Source organism: Vidua macroura, chromosome 27 (genome assembly GCF_024509145.1).
Source record: "Vidua macroura isolate BioBank_ID:100142 chromosome 27, ASM2450914v1, whole genome shotgun sequence".
Lineage (NCBI taxonomy): Eukaryota > Metazoa > Chordata > Aves > Passeriformes > Viduidae > Vidua > Vidua macroura.
Window position 1 is genome coordinate 4,622,389 of NC_071597.1, and position 23,425 is coordinate 4,645,813.

General features: G+C 49.4%; 1 protein-coding gene across 2 annotated transcripts in view; it reads right to left on the bottom strand.

Annotated features, from left to right (window-relative positions):
* Positions 1-23,425, bottom strand: part of NSF (N-ethylmaleimide sensitive factor, vesicle fusing ATPase) — an 80,042-nt gene that overhangs the window by 42,213 nt on the left and 14,404 nt on the right. For both annotated transcript variants that reach the window (XM_054000290.1, XM_054000291.1), the window contains exons 3-8: positions 17,092-17,191; positions 14,226-14,265; positions 9,425-9,591; positions 7,605-7,712; positions 6,937-7,012; positions 1,939-2,094 (exon numbers count right to left, since the gene is read on the bottom strand). In XM_054000290.1, coding sequence (XP_053856265.1) covers positions 1,939-2,094; positions 6,937-7,012; positions 7,605-7,712; positions 9,425-9,591; positions 14,226-14,265; positions 17,092-17,191 — 647 coding nt within the window. The remainder of the gene's footprint in view (positions 1-1,938; positions 2,095-6,936; positions 7,013-7,604; positions 7,713-9,424; positions 9,592-14,225; positions 14,266-17,091; positions 17,192-23,425) is intronic.

Below are 23,425 nucleotides of genomic sequence, written 5' to 3' on the forward strand. Positions count from 1 at the left end.
GTCCCAGCCAAGGGCTCTGTACTGCAGCCACAGAATCAGAGAACCATGGAATGGTTTGGGTTGGAAGGAATCTCAAAGCCCACCCAGTGCCACCCCTGCCATGGGCAGGGACACCTCCCACTGTCCCAGGCTGCTCCAAACCCCAGTGTCCAGCCTGGCCTTGGGCACTGCCAGGGATCCAGGGGCAGCCACAGCTGCTCTGAGCACCCTGTGCCAGGGTCTGCCCACCCTCACAGGGAACAATTCCTTCCCAATATCTAACCCAAATCTCTCCACTGTTAGTTTAAAACCACTCCCATTCTTGTCCAATCATTATCTGTCTATGTAAAAAATCATTCTCCTCTGTTTTATAAGCCCCCTTTAGGCACTGGAATGGGCTCTAAGATCTTCCTGGAGTCTTCTCTTCTCCAGGCTGAACAGCCCCAGCTCTCTCAGCCTAGCTCCATGGGAAGACTTCATGAATACACACAATAGCTGCTTCAAAAGGTAAAAATATTTCAAGTACAGGAGGCTGGCTGTCAGCAACAGTGCTGAGCTGGACACCAGTGCCTCTGGGTAAAAGCTGTTCTTTCCACAGGCAGCACCATTTCTCTTATTTCTTCTCTCTGCAGAGCAGTTAAATATTTAACAAATCTAAGCATTTTATGTTCTCAAGCAGAAGCAGAGAAGTTGCATCTTGCCCACAGCCACAAAACCCACGAGACCCAAGAGCATCCCCCAAAGGCCTCAGCTCTCAGATCAACAGGAATTAAAAGGCAGGAGAGAGAGAATCAGGCACTGGCTGGCCCAGCCCCGGGGTTTCTCCATAGCTCCTCATACGTGTCCAAACCCCCAAGACAAGACTGAAGGCACATCCCAGGGAAGTTTACTTTGCATCAATTCCACAGGCACTGGAAGCGGACACGCTCCACACACCCCCGCACAAACAGGATGTATCTCCTGATGGAAATCTGTTTTGTAATCAAAATCTTGATTGCTTCATTTGTGGGGAGAGGGATCAGAAACATAAACATACACAGAAATTATACTGCTATGGATTCCAAGTTCAAATAGGAGCCCACACAGATTATATTCCGAGAACAAGGAGCAGCCAGAACATCCCCAGCCACGTTCTGTGACAGAATCAGACACCTGCAGCTGCACACTGCTTACTAAAAATTAAACTCTGCACCATTTATCTGCCTGCCAGAAGATGTTTACCAAGTACTGGGACTGCCTTTCCTTCCCTTGACCCAAAAAGAGAAGTTATATTTAGAATCTGTGCTTTTATTTCACAGACTCCAGGACGTGCCCTGGCCTCTGCATCCTGCCTGACCAGCAGAACTCACACCCCAGGCTGGGTTTACTGGGCTCAGGCTGGGGGGGACAGGGCTCATGGTGCAGCTGCCAGGAGAACTGGGATGTAAAAGAGATTATGGCAGGAGCATTAAGACAAAATTTCCTCTGAGCTGCATGGACAGATCATGGCCAGGGAGTCAGGAACAGGAGCAGTGTCACTGCTATGGATAAATGAAGCACTCAAGGAGGGAGAGTTTCACAGAACCATGGAATGGTTTGGGTTGGAAGAGACCTTAAAGCCCATCTCATTCCAACCCCCTGCCATGGGCAGGGACACCTTCCACCAGACCAGGGTGCTCAGAGCCCCAGTTTCAGTTCCACCAGAACAGAACCCAGTTAAACCATGTGTCTGATTCCTTCAGGCATTCCATGTGCAGGGCTGAGTGTTTGTGTTGGGTTTGTCTCCCTTCCCCAGCCAAGCAACAAGAGTCCAAAATACATCTGGGAGCACCAGGGGAAGAAGAGGCTCTGGTGGTCAGTTGGATCTCTCAGAAACTGCTGTGTTACAGAGCACAAGGGTGTCAGCTGTGTCCAGCCCTCACACACCAGGGACAGGCCTGCAGCCTGTGCCCCAGCCACACTTTTCCAGGTTATACTCACCCATTTGCTCCACAATTTCAGGTGGGAAAACTCGTGAAGCAAAAGCTCTTCGGAAGATATCTGAGAATTCTTTATCCAGGCCTCCAATGCCCATTTTCTCAAAATTCCAGTCGGGGTTGATGATTGACTGCCTGTTCTCCTTGGTCTTTGATTTACCTGCAAAAGCCAAAAAATGCTTTCAAACACACAGCTCAGCAGAACTGCAGCACACACAGGAACAGACACCAGAAGAGCTCTGCAGGTCAGACCCCATCCCACAAACTCTGTGCTCAATTTCAAACGTCGGCCAGGAGGACACACTGTGACAAGGACACAAGGACAGGACACCAGGGACCCAGCTTGGTAAATGATTCCCAGCCTCCCAACTGCTCAGTTCAGGGTTTCCTCCAGCCAGGTGTTGCTCCTATGCATTGAAGAATCCACAGTAGATTTCTCTGCCACAGATTCACCCAGGTGCCCCTGGACCCACATAACCTCAGCACCCAGCTCACGTGGCTGCTGCCAGAACCAGTATCCACCCTGTTCCAGGCCACCTGGGATGACAACAGGTTTGTCCTGCATCCTCCTCAGTCCCGCCTTTCCCACTCCCCAGCTGTTCTTCCCTGTGCAGCAGCAGCTCCACGCTGGAACCCTTGTTCCTCTCTGTCTTCTCTCTTCCTCCCACACCCTCTGACAGGCTAATGGACCTGCAGGTGCTGCAGTTTCGTTGTACCTTCAATACAGGTACAGAATGATGGATGCTCTGCTTTGTTCATATCCCTCTAGAACAGTATGTGATCATTCTTAGCAGCCACATTTAACAGTTCCTAACAACAGGGCTCACACTGCAGAGATGGGTGCAGCATTCCCTTGATCCTGCCTGGGATGTGGGCCCTCTACAGCCATCAGTTTTACCCAGGTCAGGAGAGCTCTTCCTCCCACACATCATTTACAGTTCTTTTACTGAATCTCCTCTGCCATTTCCTGCCTCAGTCACTGAGCTCAGTCAGGGCCAGCCCGGGCACCTCATTGCTCCAGCTTTTTCCCAGCTTATTCAATAATTAGAATGAGCAGCAAAGGCCCAGCAGAGATTCCCACTGAACTCCACTGACATCAGCTCTTTCCTCCTTCCCTTTCATCGGTCACTGACTCATGCAAGGACCTTTTCTCCCACAGATCTCTGTTTTGATTCTTTCTTAAGAAACTTTGACAAAGAACTTTGCTGGAGGAGCTGTGACTATCAGCCCATGTCAGCCCTGCTGCCAGTGCTTTCTGATTGCTGTAATGAACTCCAGCAGGATCATGAGGCAGGACTGCCCTTAGACAAGACAGGCTGGCCCTTCCCAGTGTATCACCCTCTTCCTCTAATTTAATGCTTTATTACAGTTTCTCTTGATTTTTTTTTCTGTATAGATCTCAGGTTCTAAGATCTGCACCACTCCAAATCTTCTCCAGAATCCCTTGGAAAGGAGCAGCACACTCACCACTCAGTCCCCAGACACCGGAGCAATTTGCAGCAAAGTTACACAGAACAATTCCTTTACTACTCAGAAGAACAAAGACCAGTCCTGGCAAACCATCACAGCTCATTGGCTGTTCCACAACCTCTTCCAGAGGCACTCCAGATCCCTGAACACAGATCTGCAGCCCTTTAACCACCTCCTTTCCCTGCTGCTGATGAGCCACTGGCATCACAGCCTCACTGAGTCCCCACTCCCTCTGCAGAGGAGCTTGAGAGTACTCCAGGTGCTCAGGAAGCAGAAAACAGGCACAAATGCTCCTGGAAGGATGCTGGCAAATCCATGTAGTCCCACCTTAGCTTTATTCAAGGGAGTCTATAGACAAGCACTGACACTTTTATCAGTCAGATCAACCTTCCACATGGCTGTCAGCATCCTCAGCTTCCAGGGAAACACACAGAGATCCGACAACCCAGAGAAAAAGCAAAGACACTGCCAATTATCCTCAACTACTGCAGAAATAGGATGTTTCCTTAGGCTTGCACAGTGGTTTAAGGGTTGGCTCTTAATGGTTTTCCCAATGGGGGGCATTCCCACCCTAGAACACCACAGAATCACAGAGTCACAGGTGGCTTTGGATCGGAAGGGACTTTAAAACCCATCCAGTGCCACCCCTGCCATGGGCAGGGACACTTTCCACTATCCCAGCCCTGTCCAACCTGGCTTTGGACATTGCCAAGGATCCAGGGGCAGCCACAGCTGCTCTGGACACCCTGTGCCAAGGCCTCCCCATCCTCGTAGGGAACAATTCCTGCCCAATATCCAATCCTAGCAAACAACAAGGGTGCATTTTACTGCTCTGTTCCACAAGCTCTTCTAAGAGGTATTTCAAGTTCAGCCAGATAATGAATGAGCACCAAGAGTCCAGAAGTACAGCAAACAGCAGCTCTGTGCGAGCTCAACCAGACTCTTTAATCCTGGTCTAAACACATCTGGAATCAATATTTCAATTCCAAGGGCAGCAAAACAAACAAACAGGAACGTGCCTCTGGGTAAGATACCAGGGACAGCCCAGCAGCACTTGGGACACAGAGCACCTACAGCCCTGCAGGGAGCACCAATCCACAATTCCCCTGTGTTCATTATCCCAGTGCTGCACTCCAGCTTTTAGGTCAGACCCCTCAGCCAGGGCTGTTCCTGCTCCCACAGAGCTTGGCCTACACTCCCCCCTTCTGGCTGCACCTCAGCACAGTAACATTCTTGCAGATTGGATTAAAACCTCTTCCAATGGTTTCATAACACAATTTTATGCTAAACAGAACAAACAGAATTGGCTTTTTAAAAAATTATTACAATTCTTTTCTATTGAAATAATGCAGGCCCTTTACTGAAGGCAGAGCTCAGTGACACTCACTTCACTTTCATCTCCTCTCTCACAATTTAATTATTCAGAACTTTACAATTCCCCAGAGACCAACAAAGCACATTAAGCAGCTCTGCCTCAGATCAATGAGGAGATTAAATGAAGTACCAATTTGACAGAAGTAAATTGAGGCACAAGAAGCTCTTTTGTCTTGTCTGAAGACAATGAAACAGAATCCTGGGGAAGGGTCCCTATTCCCAATGCAGCAGCTCTCCCACAGGACCACACGTGCCAAGAGGGAGATCCCAGGTCATTACATGGCTCTGAATATTAACCAGGTACAATCCCCTGCGGGCTGTGACTCAGTGAACAGGGTTATTTCACACTGCCCCCAGCTGTCCTGGCAGCAGAGTGAAACCTGAACGGGTGGAATCCCACAGTCACAGGTGGGAACTCGCTGCCCTGCCCCTGCAAGTCCCATTTGGTGCTATTAACAGCTGTAGCCTCGTTAGGATGCTTAATTACAGCCATCTACAGCCCAGCCCACAGAGCTGTGTTAGGCTTTCAGCACAGGATGAGTGTGCAGACCAAAACTCTGGTGAGGTGCAAGCTGTGGTTACACAACAGCCTCACATCCTCCTGCTGCCTGCAGCGACTGGGGTACGGGAAACAGCTGCAGGACACAAAGTCCCAGCCCAAATGTGGCCCTTCAGGGCAGCATCAAACCTCAGCCCCTGCCACAAGCTGAATTCTCCTTTCCTAAGTGGCTGCTCCCCTCAGATGGTTTATTCCTGTACAAAGTACTCACAGCACTGAGCACTTCCAGCCAAGCAGAGCTGTGCTTTGAAGCCTATTGCAAGAATAAACCTCATGGTTCCCTGAGCCCCCTCCCAGCAGCCTGCACCTGCCACTCCTGATCTGTGGAACAGCAGCAGCAAAAGGAGGAGTGTCCTTAGCTCATGGATTCTGGGAAGAAGGAACGAAACAGGGAAGAAAAAAATTAAATAGAAGTATCTGTTCTGTGGCAGGCACATTCTTGTATCTCTCAGGATTTTTTCATAGAGGAGCACTGAGACAAGAAAGAGAAAATTTCTATTTCTGCTCCTTGTTTTCCCACGTGGAATATGTTTGGAGAATTGTTTACCTGGGGTGAGTGCTTGATTGGATTGTTTGAGCCTGATGGCCAATCCAACCCACCTGTGGCTGGACTCTCAGAGAGGGTCACGAGTTGTGAGTTAGATTTGGTAGTTAGAAAAAGTAGGTTTGTAGTTTTAGTATCTTCCTTTAAATAGTATACTAAAGTATTATAGTATAGTTACAATAAAGAAATCATTCAGCCTCCTGAGCTGGAGTCAGACATCAGCATTTCTTCCCACCAGGGTTCACCTGCATTTACAATACTGTTTGGCCTTGAATCACAGCCAGAGCCACAGCAGCAGCAAGGGAGGGATCTGCAGCTGCAGCTTGGAAAGAGTCACCCACCTCATACCACTGGTAAGAAAGGAGCAGCCAAAGGAACAGCAGGTGTCCCTGTTCCCCAGGAAACCCCCCAGTCCCAGGGCACACAGAGGCACTGCAGGGAAGGGCCTCACTGCCCACTCCAGGGCCCAGGACCCACCACTCCACCTGGAGCCTCTATGGAACACTCCAGATCCAACCCAACCCCTACAGCAGTTTCTTTCTAAAGCAATGTGTGGAGGACACACCAATTATTCCCTAATTTCTTTGATGGCCAAGTGTGATATTGCACACAGGGATTTGTTTTGTTGAGGTTTTAGAAACTGTCTCTTTAAATCACAGTTCCCAGCAGTGTGAATAAACTCCTGGAAGCAGTTCCACACAACCCCCAGTGCTGTTCTGCAGCTCCCATGGCCTTCCAAACAGCAGGACTTTGACATTTTGACCACACATTTTAAAAAGCTCTCAATTTCCTAATCCCTTCTCTTTTAATTAAATTTAATGAGAGAGCTGTTGGCTTGTTACTGTCCCTGAAAACATCATTCTCTGATGTTTGAAGAGTTAAAATATTTCAAACAGCTGCAGATCAAACAGATCTGCTGGATCTGCTGGTCCATTTGGCCTTGCTAATCTAAGCCTAGGAGAGAAGACAAACAACAACCCAGAGGCAATGAAGTCTCCTAGGCCTGAAAAGCAGAAGATCTCAAGCATTATTTCTCTGTGGGTGCAGGAACTCACCAATCAGATTGAGAGAGGAGTTCTCAGCTTTCTCGAAGGCAACTTGGCTGTTTCCAAGAACCAAACCAACCTCGATCTGCAAAGGGAAGGAAAATAAATAGTTACATTAATTACCATTAGACCCAGCTTCAGATTGCTCCTTTGGTATCTCCAAGAACACCACAGAAGGCAAGAAAAAGCAGCAAAAGCTCCACTTCCTGGGAAGAATGAAAAATACCAACCCCTCCTCTAAAACAAACACCACTGAATGGAGAAGCTCACCAGGCACAACAACCTGGCTTTTTAAAGTTACTGGTTCAGTTCAAACCCAACTATTTTATTTCTGCAAGATCTAGCAAGCAAAGGAGATAATAAAATCATGTCCTTTCTACAGAAGGAAAAATCAAAACTGGACAAATGTGGAAGACAAAAAAACTCAAGAGAGGCTGTTTCCATGAATTAGTACTTAAAGCCCAAAAGGCTATTCCTGTATCCTCCCCAGCCCTGTAGTTTAGTGGAGGCTGCACTGAACTGCAAACAATGCTCTTTGTCTCCTCTGACACAGCAGATGAGCCGGACGTGTGACTTCTCCAAAGGCAGATCACCTGAACTGCTCTTGGTAGCATAACCTGGTAGGACTTGCAGCTCTGCAGTCCCCAAGGAAAGGACAGAAGTTCCTGGGAGCTCACCTTCTGCTTTTTGCTTGTTCCAGACTCTCCTTTGAGAATGCTGGGGTCCATGGCTTCCATGTCCTTCACCAACAGCCCAAAAAGCTTGTCATTAAAGCTGAACACCAGCTGTGGAAAGGGAAAACAAATCTCATTTAAAAAAGCTAAAAAGGATTCTGACAAGACTACTAAGATTTGAAGGGAGAGAGGCCTGAACACTCAGTTAACCACCCAGCAGCTCCCATGCAGGTTCTTCCCTGGAAAGCTCTGGAATGCTGACTGTGTTCTTTCCCTGCCCCAATATAAGAGTAACAGACCTAAAGTTGCAGAACATGAAGTCAGCTGGAGAAAAAACTCAAAGAAAAATTCTCCTTCCAAGAAAATCATCTGTTCCCTTCCCTTCTCCCCAGCTCAGTGTTCTGTATCATCTGATGACATTTTTCTCTCACTTCAATAATTGGTGCTAGTCATGGAGAACAATTTAGCTCAAAACTTTCAGATCTTCTGCATTTCAGCTTGACAAGGACACTTCAGGAATAGTGCTAATGAGAGACAGAATGAATGTAATGAGAAGTAGGGTCCATCCCACCGAAAACCAGGCTGGGTCTGCAGCCTTGCCTTCCTTTCCTTGAGTTTGTATTTCCAACCAGCTTAAGTGCAAGGTGTAAATACTATGAGTGACCAACCTTGACCTGTTTTGAGAACACAGCAAAGCAGAGGCTATCACACAGGGCTTTGCAGGGGCTGAAGCCCATCTGCTGCAGGCTCAATTACAGGGACATCAGCTTTCCAAGGTCCTCAAGAAAAATACTTCATCCTTGTTTCGCTGCTTAAGTCCATAGAGCAGCAATAAATCATGGAATTCCAGAAAAGTTTGGGCTGGAAAGGACCCTAAAGCTCATCCAGTGCCACCCCTGCCATGGGCAGGGACACCTTCCACCATACCAGGCTGCTCCAAGCCCTGTTCAACCTGGCCTTGGACACTTTCAGAATAATAAAATACACTGCACTTTGAGGGTGTCACTGAGAATGAATTAAATCTGGTGTTCATCTTGATCTTATTGAGAAGGAGACAAAAGTGACTTCCCAAAAGATTCCAGGAGTTGCCATGCTCACATCCAACCAGGCCACCATGCAGAGAGACCCAAACCCTCCCAAGCCCTGAGATTTTCCTCACAGATTTTGGATAGGGCAGATTCTAAACCCCTCTGCCCATGTTCTCAGTGAAAGTCACAATGGTTTTACTTTTCATGAAGACATCCTTCTGATGCCTTGAGAAGGCTGAGCTAGAGCAGAGACTGCAGGAGCTAAAGAATAAAGTAGGGATTTATTAGGAGGCCTCAATGGATCCACCTTGGGCAGCACCAGAGCCCAGCCAGGGCTGCACCCCAGGTGAACCAAAATGGTCACGAAATCCCACACAGGTCACAGGGTCTCTCACTTTTATAAGCTCTGCTCCATTTGCATATTGGAGTTCATTGTCCAGTTACAGCTCCAGCCCATGAAGTCCCATCCTGCTTGTTTTTCTCTCTTCAGTCCACATTGCTTCTGCTCTGAGATCTGGATCATTTGTCCTTGGTCCCCAGCTGGAGAAGGAATCGTTTTGTCTCCTTGCTCTGTGAACAGACCTCACCATCCCCTAATATAAAGCCCAGACCCACCCACTAAAGCAGCAAAGAAAAATATAAAATCTAAAACCTGAGGCATCACTTCACACAAAGAACAATTCCTGCCCCTCACCCAGCCTTTGCAGAGCTCTTGGCACCCTCAGATGGTCCCTCACAAGCCTGCACGAGGTGTTTTAGCCCAGTGTAGCCCCAAAGCCCCAGAGCACAGCCCACCTGCTGGCCCACGGAGAAGGCCTGGCTGTTGAACTGCTGGATGAACTCTGCAGCCATCTTGTCTGTGTCGTAGGGGTTGGAGTCAATGTTCTTCTTCTGCAGGAAGTCAATCTCGATGGTCATGGTGCCAATGCACTGCTTGGTCTTGTCAAAAGTGTATAAGGAAACTGAAAAAACCCAAGAAACAGCACATTTAAGGACAGCAAGGTCCCCCCAGTGCATTAAACGCTTTTGGCAATACACACCCTTCCCTTGAGAATTTCACTTGGTAAAAGTGAATATATGATTTCTGACAGAGACCCTTACTTCTCTTAACCCATGTTCAACTACAAGGTCAAAAATACAGTAAAATTGTCACTGAAAAGTCCAATTTTTCACTGAAAATGCCTGCATTGCTCTAAAAACTCTTAATAAACCTTTAAAACAGCTCAAACACCACACAGACATTGGGGGATGAAGATGATGAAAGCAAATCCAGACATGCTATGGTCCCACATGGCTGTATCTCCACCCAAGGGTTTGGACAGATCTCCAGGAAGCCCAAAAGCAGCTTTAAGGGTAGCCTTGGCCAAAGGCAGTGACAAGAGGCCATCATTGGTTTTCTGTGGCAACAGGCTGCCAAGCTGCTCTTCAGATGAGGCAGCAGAAAGTGAATTACTGCACATTGAAATGCAGCAATGCAATCTGTCAGCCCAAACAAAGCACATCATTAACTGTCCTTCATCCCTGACACTGAGGAAACAGCCCCTACCCCAGAGGTGTCCTTGGGCCCATGCTGACACTTCCAGGTTTCCTTCAGTGATGCAGAATCCCCTGAACAGAAAGCCAAGGGGCAGGGAAGGCACTGCACAGTCACAGCCACCCTGATCCCACAGGTACAGCACGTGGGAAACGAGGCCACTCGGGCTGGAAAGAGGGAAAGAGGATGGAAAGGAAAGAGCAGCACAACCCACAGCTCCAGGGACACTGCCCAGCATGGGTGGCCCAAGGGCAGGACCTCACAAAGAGGCAGGCCCAGCAATCCAGAAAGCAGGCTGCAGCAGAAGCCAAAGATTCTCCAGAAGACTGAGGAACATTAAAGGTTTGCTTTGAATCTGGAGAACAAAGTCTCCTCTGCTACAGCAGTAAGGATGAAGTAGGAGAAGGGGAATGTGGGAAAGGTGCTTCACTCCATCTGTGATTTTCTGGCCAGCCCCTGGCAGCAGAATGGCTCCAGAACAAACCCGCAGATGCTGAGGTGTGATGGCAAAACCAGCCCCCAGCATGGGCTGCTCCAGGACTTGTGCATGTGAAGGGAACAAGGAGAGCCTGTCTCCTGCTGAAGGTGTGACCAGAGCACACAGCACACACACCAAACACCCTTCCTGGCACGGGCCACCCTGGGAGGAGCTGCCAAAGACAGATCTTCCAGGAAACAGGGATAAAGATGACAACACTACTCCTGATCTACTGCACTGAGCTCTTTCAAAAGGGCTCCAGCAGCAGGGTTATCCCTTTGGTCCTGCAAGCAAACACCAGGAGCTCCTCTCACCTTACAGGTCACCTCTGAGCAGCTTCCTTCTCCTTGCTGAACCTCATGGCTTTGTCAAATAAAAGCTTCTGGAATATCAGCCCCTGGATTTGGTCACATCACAGGCCTGAGGTGTCAGCAGGACTGAGTGCTGAGGGGAACCCCCAGCATGGGGCTGCAGCGCACTCAGCAGAGTACAGCACCAGCTCCAAGAGCCTGGAATGTCCCAGAGAGAGGCTGGGAATGCAGCAGGGACCTCCTGGCTCTGGGAATGCAGCAGGAACCTCCCTGGGGTGGGAAGGCACCTGAGGCAGCCTGCCCTGGCTCCAGCTGGGCATCTCTGCTGGGAACACAGGAGCTGGTGCAGCTGGAGTGCACGGAAGGCAGGACAGACAGATCCATCAGGGCACTCTGCCTTCCCACCAGGAAAACCACTCACCTGGAAAACCTTTACTGTATCATCAGGGGCTCAGCAGGACTCATCACTGCTCCACAGAGCTGTGGGCTGCATTTACACTGACATTTAAAACACAGCTTCCACATTATCAGGGGACCAGGACAAAGCACAAGCCCTGGGAAATCACTGTGTTTGTGAACACTTCTCCCTGCCTGCAGAATGTTTTTACAAATCCCTTCCACCCAGCACGGAGTCAGATGACATTTAGTCACTCTGTACAGAATCACTGCATTATTTTTGTTAACACAGGCTCCCACATAGCTGGAAGGTTTACAGCACAGCCCAGGACAAGGACAGTCACAAACTGCTCTGAGAGCTGATCACACAGAATATCAGTGCTTCTTTCCCCAAAAGACCTGAGCAGTGAAAAGCATTGATCTGTGAGTTGGCACATGATCAGCAGCCAAACAAGGATGAGAAACAAATTAATTTATGACTCTTCCCCCCTTATAAGTCTTTCTTCAATTAGAATAAGACCAGCTAGCAAAAAATCACAGATTAATAGAATCATCAAGGTTGGAAAAGGCTTCCAGGATCACCAAGTCCAACCATCAACCCAGCACCACAACCATGGTCACCACTAAATAATGCCCTCAAGTGCCACATCCACCAGTTCTTCAAACATTTTCAGGAATGGTGACTCCACCACTGTCCTGGGCAGCCTGTTCCAAGTCTTTACAACCCATTCTCTGAAGAAATTTTCCCTAATATCCAACCTACACCTCCTCTGGCACAACTTGAGGCTGCTTCCTTTCATCCTGTCCCTTTTCTCATGGGAGAAGAGACCAAGCTCCTTCCAGGTCACTGTATGGAGCAGGAAGGTCTCCCCCAGCCTTCCTCTCCAGGTTAAAATCCTGGTCTGTGAGACATCCAGAGAGGCAGAGACCCCCACTCCAGCCTGTCCCTACAAACACATCAGACTTCACATCTGAGTACTGATCCTGCTCAGGGACCTGCTGAGACCACAGGAGCTGGGAAAACAAACAGCCAGGAGAGATCTTCCCCAGGAGCACCTCACACTCACAGTGTCTGAGGCTGGAAATGAGGGTGTGTGTTCCACTGCCATCTGTCAGAGCTGGGGCAGCTCTCTGCTGCTCTTTGGGCAGTTTTCTTTATCTCTCCCACAGCCAATCCTCCCTCCAGGAGATCTCTGCTGTTCATGGCCACTGAGTGTCCCTGCATGGCTGGGAAAATTCCATCATCCCATGGGGAGAGGCTCTGCCCAGGGGAGGAGCCAAGCATTCCTACCTGGATCCAATCTGACCTTGGAACAGCACAGCAGCCTTTGCCCACTGCATTCCCAGAGGAGCAGCTTCCTTCCCCACTGCATTCCCAGAGGAGCAGCTTTCTGCCCCACTGCATTCCCAGAGGAGCAGCTTTCTGCCCCACTGCATTCCCAGAGGAGCAGCTTTCTGCCCCACTGCATTCCCAGAGGAGCAGCTTTCTGCCCCACTCCATTCCCAGAGGAGCAGCTTTCTGCCCCACTGTATTCCCAGAGGGAGCCCAGGCCCATCTCCAGCAGCCCTGGAGCTCCAGAGGAAAACTCCAGCCTTGTCCAGGATCCTGCTCCAGCAGAAGCACAGCTGGCACTGCAGGAGGGCTGAGCCACCCTGGAATGGCACTGCTGCCACCACCCTGACCCACAGGTGCCAGGGCCTGCTCTAACTCTGGCAGTGGCTTGTTTTCTTTTTTTGTAGTATTGCATTTGTATTTTTATTTTTCCTAATAAGGAACTGTTATTTCTATTCCCATATCTTTGCCTGAGAGACCCTTAATTTCAAAATTATATTAAATTGGAGGGAGAGGGTTTACATTTTCCATTTCAAGGAAGGCTCCTGCTTTTAAAACAAGACACACAGCCACACATTCCCACTCATCAGGCTCAGCCCTCCTCATCCTGACACATCAGCTCTGCCCACAGGCCCAAAGGAGGGAATTCCCTGGAACGACTGCAAGCTACTCTAAGGCAAAGCAGTGGCCTCTTGAACAGTGTGTTCAGTGCAGAGAGCAGGATCCCAGCAAGGCAGAGGAGGAGCTGCCCTCTCCAGGAGCACAGAGGTGACTCCTGATGGTCCTAAGAACAAATGTGATCCATTACCTGGACCTGCTGTAGCAAAGAACATGGAGACCCTCCTGTAACAAGCTGCTGCCAGGAGTCTGGTCAGCATTCCAGCAGCTACAGACAGGTTCAACAGCTGCACCTGTACCTGACAGTGATCCAAAGCAGAGGGAATAGTGACACGCAGCACAAAGTGACAAAAGAGCTAATTGCTCTCCTCCAAACATTCACCAAGGAAGGCTCGAGGAAGACTTGAAATAGGGATAGAAATTCACCTCAGCCCTTCACAGCCATTCCTGCAGAATATTCTGGTGAGTTACTGGTGCAAACATCAGTGCTGCTCCCAAAGCTCAGCACTGCAGGGCACACTGCTGCTCCTGGAACTAGAACATCCCCATTCATCCCAGGGCTGGTGCCAAGAAATTCCCCAAGGACAAGAGGTGTCTTCTGTTAGTGGGGGTGTTCCCCAGAGACCCAGAAGAGGCTATCCAGGACATGTTCAATGTTCATATCTGCATGTGGACACTGACATCCCACACAGAGCCCCGCTGAGATACCAGCAGGTATCTGGAGAAACTGCCAAAACAGTCTGCCAGGTCTGGAAAACATTAAAAACAGAAAAGCTGCAGAGAGGAGAGCAGCTCCTTCACTACCAAGGGCCTCACATCACCTGGAGAAGGACTGGAGATCTGTGAGTTCCCAATTCAGTTTCCCTTCAGGATGGAAACATGAATTCAGCTTTATGAACACATCGCAATCGCTCTGACTGACTCACCATCGATCTCCTGCCCGATGGAAAGGCCGGCCCATTTTCTCTGAAAAACAAGACAAAAGGGTCAGAACACCTGCCCTGCAGAACAAACACCTGCCCTGCAGAACAAACACCTGCCCTCTCAAAGGCAGCCTCCTCACCCAGAGGAGCAGGATCCCCGGAGAACTTTCAGCAGCAGAAAAAAGGGGCAGAATGGAATATCCCAAAGACCCCCAAATTAACAGGAAACAAGTCAAAAACATTGAATAATCTCTCCAAATAATTCTTGTGACCTCAGAAGGTTGTTCTGTCCAACCTCCTTCAGGTTACTGGTCTCCTCATCATTCTGGAGGCAGAAGTTGTGGTGCTGGATGGGGCTTTTTGTCCTTCTGCTGATTTCCTACCAAAGCCCAAGTTCTGAGCACTCCAGAGGTACCAGAATGGCTGTTACACACCCCATGAGCATTTTAAAAGCTTGTTCTAATGTGCTCCAAGGTGCAGTATTACTTGAACCAAGAGAACCAGCAAGAATGAAACTGTTCAAATCTTTTAGGTCCCTTGGAAATTCATTTTGAGAGGCTTGTGCTGCATGGAACTGCAGAAGTGGGAAATGGTTCATGAATTATGTGACACACAAAAATCTATAACCTTTACAATTCCAGCAGTTCTGGCTTGATGACTGTAAAAATGTGGTTTTCCCAGTGGCTGCTGCTGTGTTACAGACTGGCTGCAGTGTGTTCACAGCCCTCATCACAGGCTATGCCATGTTCACAACCCCTCAGGTATCAAATAAAGGCACCAGTCACAGGTAGGTATTGTTACAAACAGCTCCAGGGAGATCACATTTGAAAAGCTGTAGTTTATGGTCATTTGTATTTGCCTTTTTGTCTGGGAGAAGGAACACCATAACTTTGCTTACAAAGCAAACATTTCTCCCCTTACACCCTCCCCAACATCCACAGAATACCCTGAGTTAGAAGGGACCACAAAGGATCATCCAGTGCAGCTCCTGGCCCTGCTCAGACCCCCAACAATGCCAGCCTGGGCACCCCTGGGAGTGGTGTCCAAAGGCTCCTGGAGCTCCGGCAGCCTCGGGGCTGTGCCCATTCCCTGGGGAGCCTGGGCAGTGCCAGCACCTCTGGGGGAAGATTTGTCAGGATCTTCTCTGTGGCATGAGATACAGCTCAACCCCCAGGCTCACTTGGCTGGTTTCTGCTAAAGGTTTGTCATCACTGTGCAGCAATTCATGTTTTAGGCTCTCAGGATACAAAATCTGTCACAGCTTTCAGTGTTAAGAGTCAAGATTACCACAGAATAAAGGTGGTCAAGAACTCCATGTGAATAGTGAGTGCACAACAAACAGATATTCTGGAGGCCTCAGAGCACAGACATCCCTGAACAGGAGCAGTAAACACACAGTGGGTGTGAGACTGACTGCAACTATCTGAGGCTCTGGGAAATACTGGGAATTTTAAAATTAAAATGCAGTATCAGGAATGCCCCAGTGCTCAGAGGGCTGAAACAGCTCTGCTGTGGAGACAGGCTGAGGGAATGGGGCCTGTTCAACCTGGAGGAGGCTCCGGGGGATCTCATTGTGGCCCTTCAATAGTTAAAGTGGGCTTAAATCTTTTTAAGGGGACAGAGTTTTAGTAGGGACTGTAGCAAAAGAAAAAGGGGAAGTGGCTTTAAACTAAAAGAGGGTGAATTCAGACAGGGTGAAAACGGTAAAACCTTACCCAGAGACATTCCAGGGAACATTCAAGGTCATATTGGACAAGGGCTGTAGACAAAGTGGTCTAGTGGGAAATGTCCCTGCTCAGACAGCCTTTAAAGGCCCCCTCCAACCCCAACAGCTCTGCAGTCCTATACATCAAGCATTCACCTCCCAGAAGCTGCAACACTCTCTGCACAGCCCCTTCTCCAAGGGGAGCACCTGGCCTCACCCCTTGGCAGATGGGCTCTCCTGGCTCCACAACCACTGCAACATACAAAAATCAGCCCTAGACCTGAGTGCACTGACTTGAACAGCACAAACATCTCCTGCTGGTCACTGCTGGGCACTTTGGGCATCACAAACCACAGCCAGACACTGGAGAACTTAACAGCCCCCACCCACTCACCAGGACAGACCCAGTTCCAGCAGCACATCAAAAGGCAAAATGTCATTTGGGGGCTTCTGCCAAGATGTGCTGAGAAAAAAAAAAAATCTCCTGTGTTTACAGCACAGAGACTGGGCTCTGGAGCAGTGAGTGGCAGGGAGATATGAAAGCACTGAATCAGAGACAATTGCTGCAGGTTCATGGGATGAGACAGCGTGAGCAGTAAAAAGCTACAAGCTTCATTTTTCAGTTTAGAAGTTAATTACATTCATTATTTATTCTAACCATCATTTAACATCTGATGATGACTTAATTAAGAAAGAGGAGACAAAGGAGTTTGGAGGTTTTTTTTATGCATTTCATTGCACTTTTCATCTAAAAATACTAACAATGACTGAATGTAGTCAATAAAACTTCCAGCAGGTCTTAAAAATGAAAAACACAGCAAAGAAACTCTTTAAAGTCAAGGGAAAATGGGGAACAATAAAGATTCAGAAGGAAGGGCAGATATTGCTTAGGCTTTTCTTTTCCAAATAGTTTATTTCTGGTGGATTTTTAAAAGGTTAAATTGCACATTTTCCAGTATCTTTATCCCCCCATGCACTAAAAATATATCAAAGCAATATAAGCACAGTCACTTCGATTGCAGTACGAGTATCCTTGAACTTTTGCTGGCAGAAATCAAATTTGCAGCATATACTTATTCCAATTAGAGAACTTATCTTCAATCCTGATCCTAAAAGAGATTTTGCTTATTCTGTAGCAGAGTAGGAAGTCCAACCATCCCATACCTGGGGCAAGCTGAAGGCAATGCTGCCAGGGACAACCGAGGGGTGGGTTCTCAGCGTGAAGATGTACTTGTGGTTGGGAGAGGTCTTCACCACAACATGTCTGGAAAAGAGATCAGTCTTTTACTTTGATGTGTACCAGGAGGGTTTGTTACTAGATGACACAAGATAAAATGACACACTACAGCTATGGTCATGATGAAGAGACTAATTTATTTCTTCTGACTCTAATTATTTATAGTTCTCAAAAGGTGCCAAGTGGATTGGAGGGTGAACGTTCCACCTCTCCACCGACACTGGACAAACTACCTGTACATCAAATTTCTCCACCTCTATGAAAGAATGCAAAACAATAGGTTGTTTACAGAAAGTTGTGTGAGAAAGTTTTCTACAAGAATGTAAACTCAGAAGGCTTTAGAAAAGTCTTAAAAATCAGGGCGATAAGGGTTCTGCATTGCTCACAGTGCTGTGAGAGCTCAGAAGAAACACCCAGTTTATCTCTGGGGCTACACAGGAAAACCAAAAGTATTGGAGCCACAGCCCAACACAGACACACAGCAGGGTGACAGAGCCCACCACCCTCACTGGTACAATGTGATCTCAAAGCCCAACTGCAAGACTTTGCACCAAAAATTAATATTTACATCCCCCCAGTAGCCCTTTACTTCAGGATTGCACTGTACAAATGAGAGAGAACCAAACCACAACCACCAAGGCTGCCACAGCTAAAAATCAACACAAGTTTCACATCTCAAAGCATCAATATTTTACCCCCACACAACACCATCCCCAGCAGTGATGCCAACAAGAAGTAGATACAAAGCCTGTACAGGGATCTGAGTGTATTGTTTAGAAATTTGATAGCAGGAAAAAATGGGAGGAATTTCTGTACAAAATGTAAAATCACACAGGCCCTGGGGCTGTTCCTCCTGGCACAAGTGACCAGCTGATCTTGAACTCAAGACAGCATCTGTGTGGCTGGAAAAACAGCATCAGTGTTGGAAAGTGGCCCTGTGGGAAAGGACCTGGGGGTGCTGATGGACAGCAGTTGAACAGGAGCTGATGTGTGCCCAGGTGGGCAAAAAAGGCCCAGGGCACCTGGCCTGTATCAGAAACAGAGTGGCCAGCAGGCCCAGGGCAGGGACTGTCCCCTGTGCCAGGAATGCTGTATCGGAATAAATCAGCAGACTCCATGTTCTTCATGGTGGAAAAGCTCCCTCTTTATTCACATAACTGGTTTTTATACAGTTTTACAGACCTCGTGGGTGACTCCAGTTGGTCAGTATCTTTCTTGCCAATTACTTTATTGGTTAGTAACAAGCTGTTACCCTGTGTTGATTGGTCACTCAAACCCCCGGGGTGTATGTGCAGGGAAAATTGCTTATAAAAGATAGTTCTCATTTTTCTAACAGTATAAAAACAGTTTATACAGGTGCTAGCTGTTTTTCACCCAGGAATAGATTGTTATGCTAATTAACTGCTCACACCAGAATTCCTTTCACATGGGAACTTGCAAAGTGCTAGCTTGACAAGGCCAGCCACTGATCTTAGGAGAGCACGCTTGATTTTATCAGGCCTTGCTTTATAATTTTTCTACCTTACTGCAACACTGGTGAAGCCACACCTCGAGGACCCAGGTGAGTTCTGGCTCCTCCCTGCCAGGAAGACATTGAGGGGCTGGAACGTGTCCAAGGAATGGAGATGGGGAAGGGTCTGGGGGGGGGGGGGGCTCAGCCTGGACCTTCTCACTCTCCACAAGTCCCTGACAGGAGGGGACAGCCAGGATGGGAGGGGGGTTGGCCTCTGCTCCCAGGGAACAGGGACAGGATGAGAGGAAATGGCCTCAAGATGTGCCAGGGGAGGTTTGGATTGAACATCAGGAAGAACATCATGGAAGGGGCTACTCAGGGAGCTCTGGAGTCCCCATCCCTGGAGGTGCCCAAGGAACACCTGGATGTGGCACTCAGTGCCCTGGGCTGGGGACAAGCTGGGCATTGGACTCAGTGATCTGGGAGACCTTTTCCTCAATGGTGCTGTGATTCCATCACAGAACAGTTATAAAACCAGAGCAATACAAGCAGTCAGGAGCAGACACAGCAGCAACCATGGCATGTGTCTATCTGTCACACTCAGAATTGACGCTGTCAGCAACAAAGATACTCAAAAGCTGCTTCTAGCTCTCCTCAGACTATGCCTGATAGCTCTTATCATGTGACAGGCAGACAGCTTGCTGGCATGAGAAAGCAAAACCAAAGGAGGCTGGGATTTGTGTGCTCTGGCAGCAGGGTGATGGTGGAATCAGGGTTCACCTCATCTTCCTCTCACAGCTGCTGGCACTGTGAGCACCCTTGGGTACACCAGGCAGCAGTTCCATGGGATTTTACCCCTCACCAACCCCACGGTCAGGGAAGGGCAGGATGAGCTGTGCTGGCAGCCAAGGTGCACACTCCTGGCCCTCCTCCCTCCCTGCAGCCCATGTTTTCCATGCACATATGCTCCCTGTACTTCCATTTGCACACGCCCAGCCAATCCAGCACCATGCCAGTGAGGATCTGCACTGGCTCCATCCTGTGTGCAGAACAGCTCCAGCCACACCACAGGAAGGAGCATATGGCCCTTGGAGACAAGAGGAAATGTAGCCCAAAGCAGGAGCCACAGCAGCCCAAAGCAGGAGCCACGGCCAGCTGTCACCTGCAAACCCCACCCACTGCTGGCACTCAGTGGCCTGGCAGGGTCAGAAGCATTTTCAACTCACCAAAGTGACAACAGAGCTCCCAGCTCAGGCAGACACTGAGCTGAGTCCTCACTGGTTCTGACCCAAAATCACCCATCAGCTGCCAGGACACCCTTCCCTTGCCTCCTCCTCCTGCCCCAGGCATAAATCCAGGAACTTGGTGTAGGTGGTGAAGTTCCATACAAATGTTACAGGGGAGAACAAGGCATTAATTGGTGCTGCACAGCAGCCAGGGAAGATTTATGAAGATTGGAAGACAGCAGATGTCACTCCTGCCTTCACGTGGGAGGATCCAAGGAATTACAGGCTGGTCAGCCTCACCTTACTCCCTAGGGAAGTGACGGAGCAACTAATCGAGGCAGCCAAACAGATTAAAGCACAAGAAAGTGACTGGGAGTCACTCTGAGCATGGATTTAGGAATGGTCAGCGTGGATTTACAAAAGAAAATCCATCCCGACCAGCACAACAGCCTTCTCCAATGAAATGGTGAGTTCTGGGGCTGAAGGGAGAGCTGGATTTATCCCAACACTGGCAAACTTTCCACACTGCCTGGCACAGCCACCCTCAGAGCCTGCAGTGATACAGACTGGGCAGGGAGACAGGCTGGAAAATGAACTGCTGCCAGCATCATCAAATCCACTGCAGGTCACTGGGATGTGCAAATCCCACTGCAGGAGGTCACCCCAGGAGTCCACATGGGGCCAAAACTATTTAACCCTTTCATTCTGAGCAGCTGAAGGGACAGAGCTCCTCAGCCAGCCCACAGGGGACACACCTGGGTGTGCTGCTGCTCAGAGGGACCTCAACAGATCCCAATCAAGCTCAATAAGGGAAAATGCAAAGTCCTCCACTTGGGGGGAACGATCCCATGCACCAGGGCAGGCTGGGGGCCCACTGGGGGCCAAGAAGCCCTGGGAACCAGGTGGACAATGAGCTCAATGGGAGCCAGAAGCACATCCCTGCAGCACATGTAGGTAAGATCCCCTCGGGGTGCATTAGCCAGGAACAGGCTGCACAGGCACAGGGTGCCCAGGGGATCCCTGGAGGTGTCCAAAGCCAGGCTGGACAGGGCTCAGAGCACCCTGGGATAGTGGAAGGTGTCCCTGCCCATGGCAGGGGCTGGAAGTGGATGATCTTCAAGGTCTCCTTGCAGCCCATTGTGTTATTCCATGATTAGAGAGAGCACCAGCAGCAGGAACAGGCAGTGATCCTCCCTGGATGGAACAGTGCTCCAAGGACAGCTCATTTCAAACTGAGCAGTGGGTAAAGCAGAGAACTATCCAGGAGGCCAGGACTGAAAGCAGGAGTTTTCCAGCACAGTATCACTCTGAGTAATCCAACTTAGTATCGACACACAACCAACTGGAAAGGAAGGTGTGACACTGCAGAGTATGAGAGAAACATGCCCGGAGGCAACAAACAAGTTCCAGCTACAATTCAGAAATACTTATTCAGAATATCACAAAACACACCTGATGACAACTAACACCTGACTGGAAGCAGCTCATGGCACAGGAAAAGACCCAAAATTAAAGCTTTGTAAAGCTCCAAGTGGGTCCTGAGCAGTGCACACAACAGTGACTTCAACATGCAGAGATTCAGCATCTCTGAAGGAAGAAACAAACTCCATCACTGCTGGGCTTCAGTTCAAAAACCCAAAATGCAAGAAAATGACAATGCCTGGTAAAAATATTGGGGAGGAGTATCCACAAAGATTTGATACCAGTTACTAAGCTGGGACATTCCATTCACCAGAAACATCTCCAGCAAAGCAGAAAGACAGCAGAGTTTGGCAACAGACAAATAGATGCCAGGAAGAAAAAAACAAAGAGAAAAAAATGAAAAAAAATCAGCTTTCTGAAAGAAAATACTAGGAAAGGTCAAATCCAGACAGGTTCTGTGAGAAAAATCTGCATAAGGCACAGGAACAACCATGTTTCTTCTCAAAGACAACAGGAACAGGCAGCTTCCAACAAGCTGTAAGCAACCTAAGTACTGCAAATGCTCAAAATAAGGCAACAGCAGAAAAACTAAATGCATTTTCCTACACTGATGTTCACCAGGAAGGAGCTCAGAGAGCTCATGAAGACACAGGGGGGAAATCTCAAACTCATTAAGAGCTTCTGGTTATACACTAACGAAAGGAACAACAAATCACCAGGGCCAGACAGCTCCCAGGCTCTCCCAGGAGGAACTGCTGCTCTCTTCTGTGTGTAAATCCTCGCCTGCAACTGTCAGATCCAACCCATGTGCTGCCAGCTCTTAGAAAGGGCTCCAGGAAACTGGGCCCAGGAAACTGCTGGGAAATTTGCTGGCCAGGCTGAGCAAACCAAGAGAAACTCCAGCAGACATGAATTAACCTGCGAGTGCATCAGATTTTCTGTTGCTGAAGCACGAGCAGGGCTCCTGTGAGGGAGGGGATGACTCAGGTATCCATGCGGAGGTGCCAGCAGGGATCCCATCCCATGCAGTGCATGTCTGGAAACCCAGAGCAATCATTCAGCAAGGGCTCCTCAGAAAACTAAACTGGCCTAGGAGGGATGGGCTTCCCATGTGAAAGGGAACAAGCAGTTCTTAACATGAACAAAATCCTGCCACTGAGACAGCCTGCCTTGACTGCTATCCCCTCACAGCCTGGCTGTGTTCAGAACTGGTTTCTCTCTCCAAACTGCACCAAGAGTCCTCAAGGTAGAAGCAGGACACAGGATGAAGATAGTGCCACTCCCCAAACCATTACAGACCACAACTGGGACCATACAGTGCATGGCCTGGTGTGAACTCCCGAGCACTGACTCATCCCTGCCCAGCTCACAGGGTGCAGGAAGCGAAGTGTGAGAAGACGATCAGCAGCACCCTGGGGTTAAACCATCTCCTTGATCCAAGGCCAAACTCCAGCTCTACACCCCCAGCAGCAAACAGAGCAGAGCCCTTGTGGAGATATCACCAAAAACCCTCCTGAGCAGGCAGCGTGGTGAGGGACCCGAGCCAGGGGTGCTGCCAGCAGAGCTGCAGCAGGGCTGGCCCCAGGGAGCTGCAGCCAGGCCTGGCCCCAGGGAGCTGCAGCCAGGCCTGGCCCCAGGGAGCTGCAGCCAGGGCTGGCCCCAGGGAGCTGCAGCAGGGCTGGCCCCAGGGAGCTGCAGCAGGGCTGGCCCCAGGGAGCTGCAGCCAGGGCTGGCCCCAGGGAGCTGCAGCCAGGGCCGGCCCCAGGGAGCTGCAGCCAGGCCTGGCCCCAGGGAGCTGCAGCCAGGGCTGGCCCCAGGGAGCTGCAGCCACGCCTGGCCCCAGGGAGCTGCAGCCAGGGCCGGCCCCAGGGAGCTGCAGCCAGGCCTGGCCCCAGGGAGCTGCAATGCAGCACCAGCTCCAGCCCCAGCACTGCCAACACCAGGAGCTGCCCGCGCTCCCTCTGACACTGTGCAGCCATCTGCAGCATCTGCTCCTGACCAAACACACTGCTGGTGTGTGAGCACCACTGCTAGAAATAAACAGCTCCCAGGGGCATGGGAACAGCCAGAACCACATCCAGCCTGCTGAGCCAGCACATCCCAGGGCACTGCCTCCTGCATGCTGCCACAAATGCCAGGAGAGAGGGTTCTGGAAGCAAA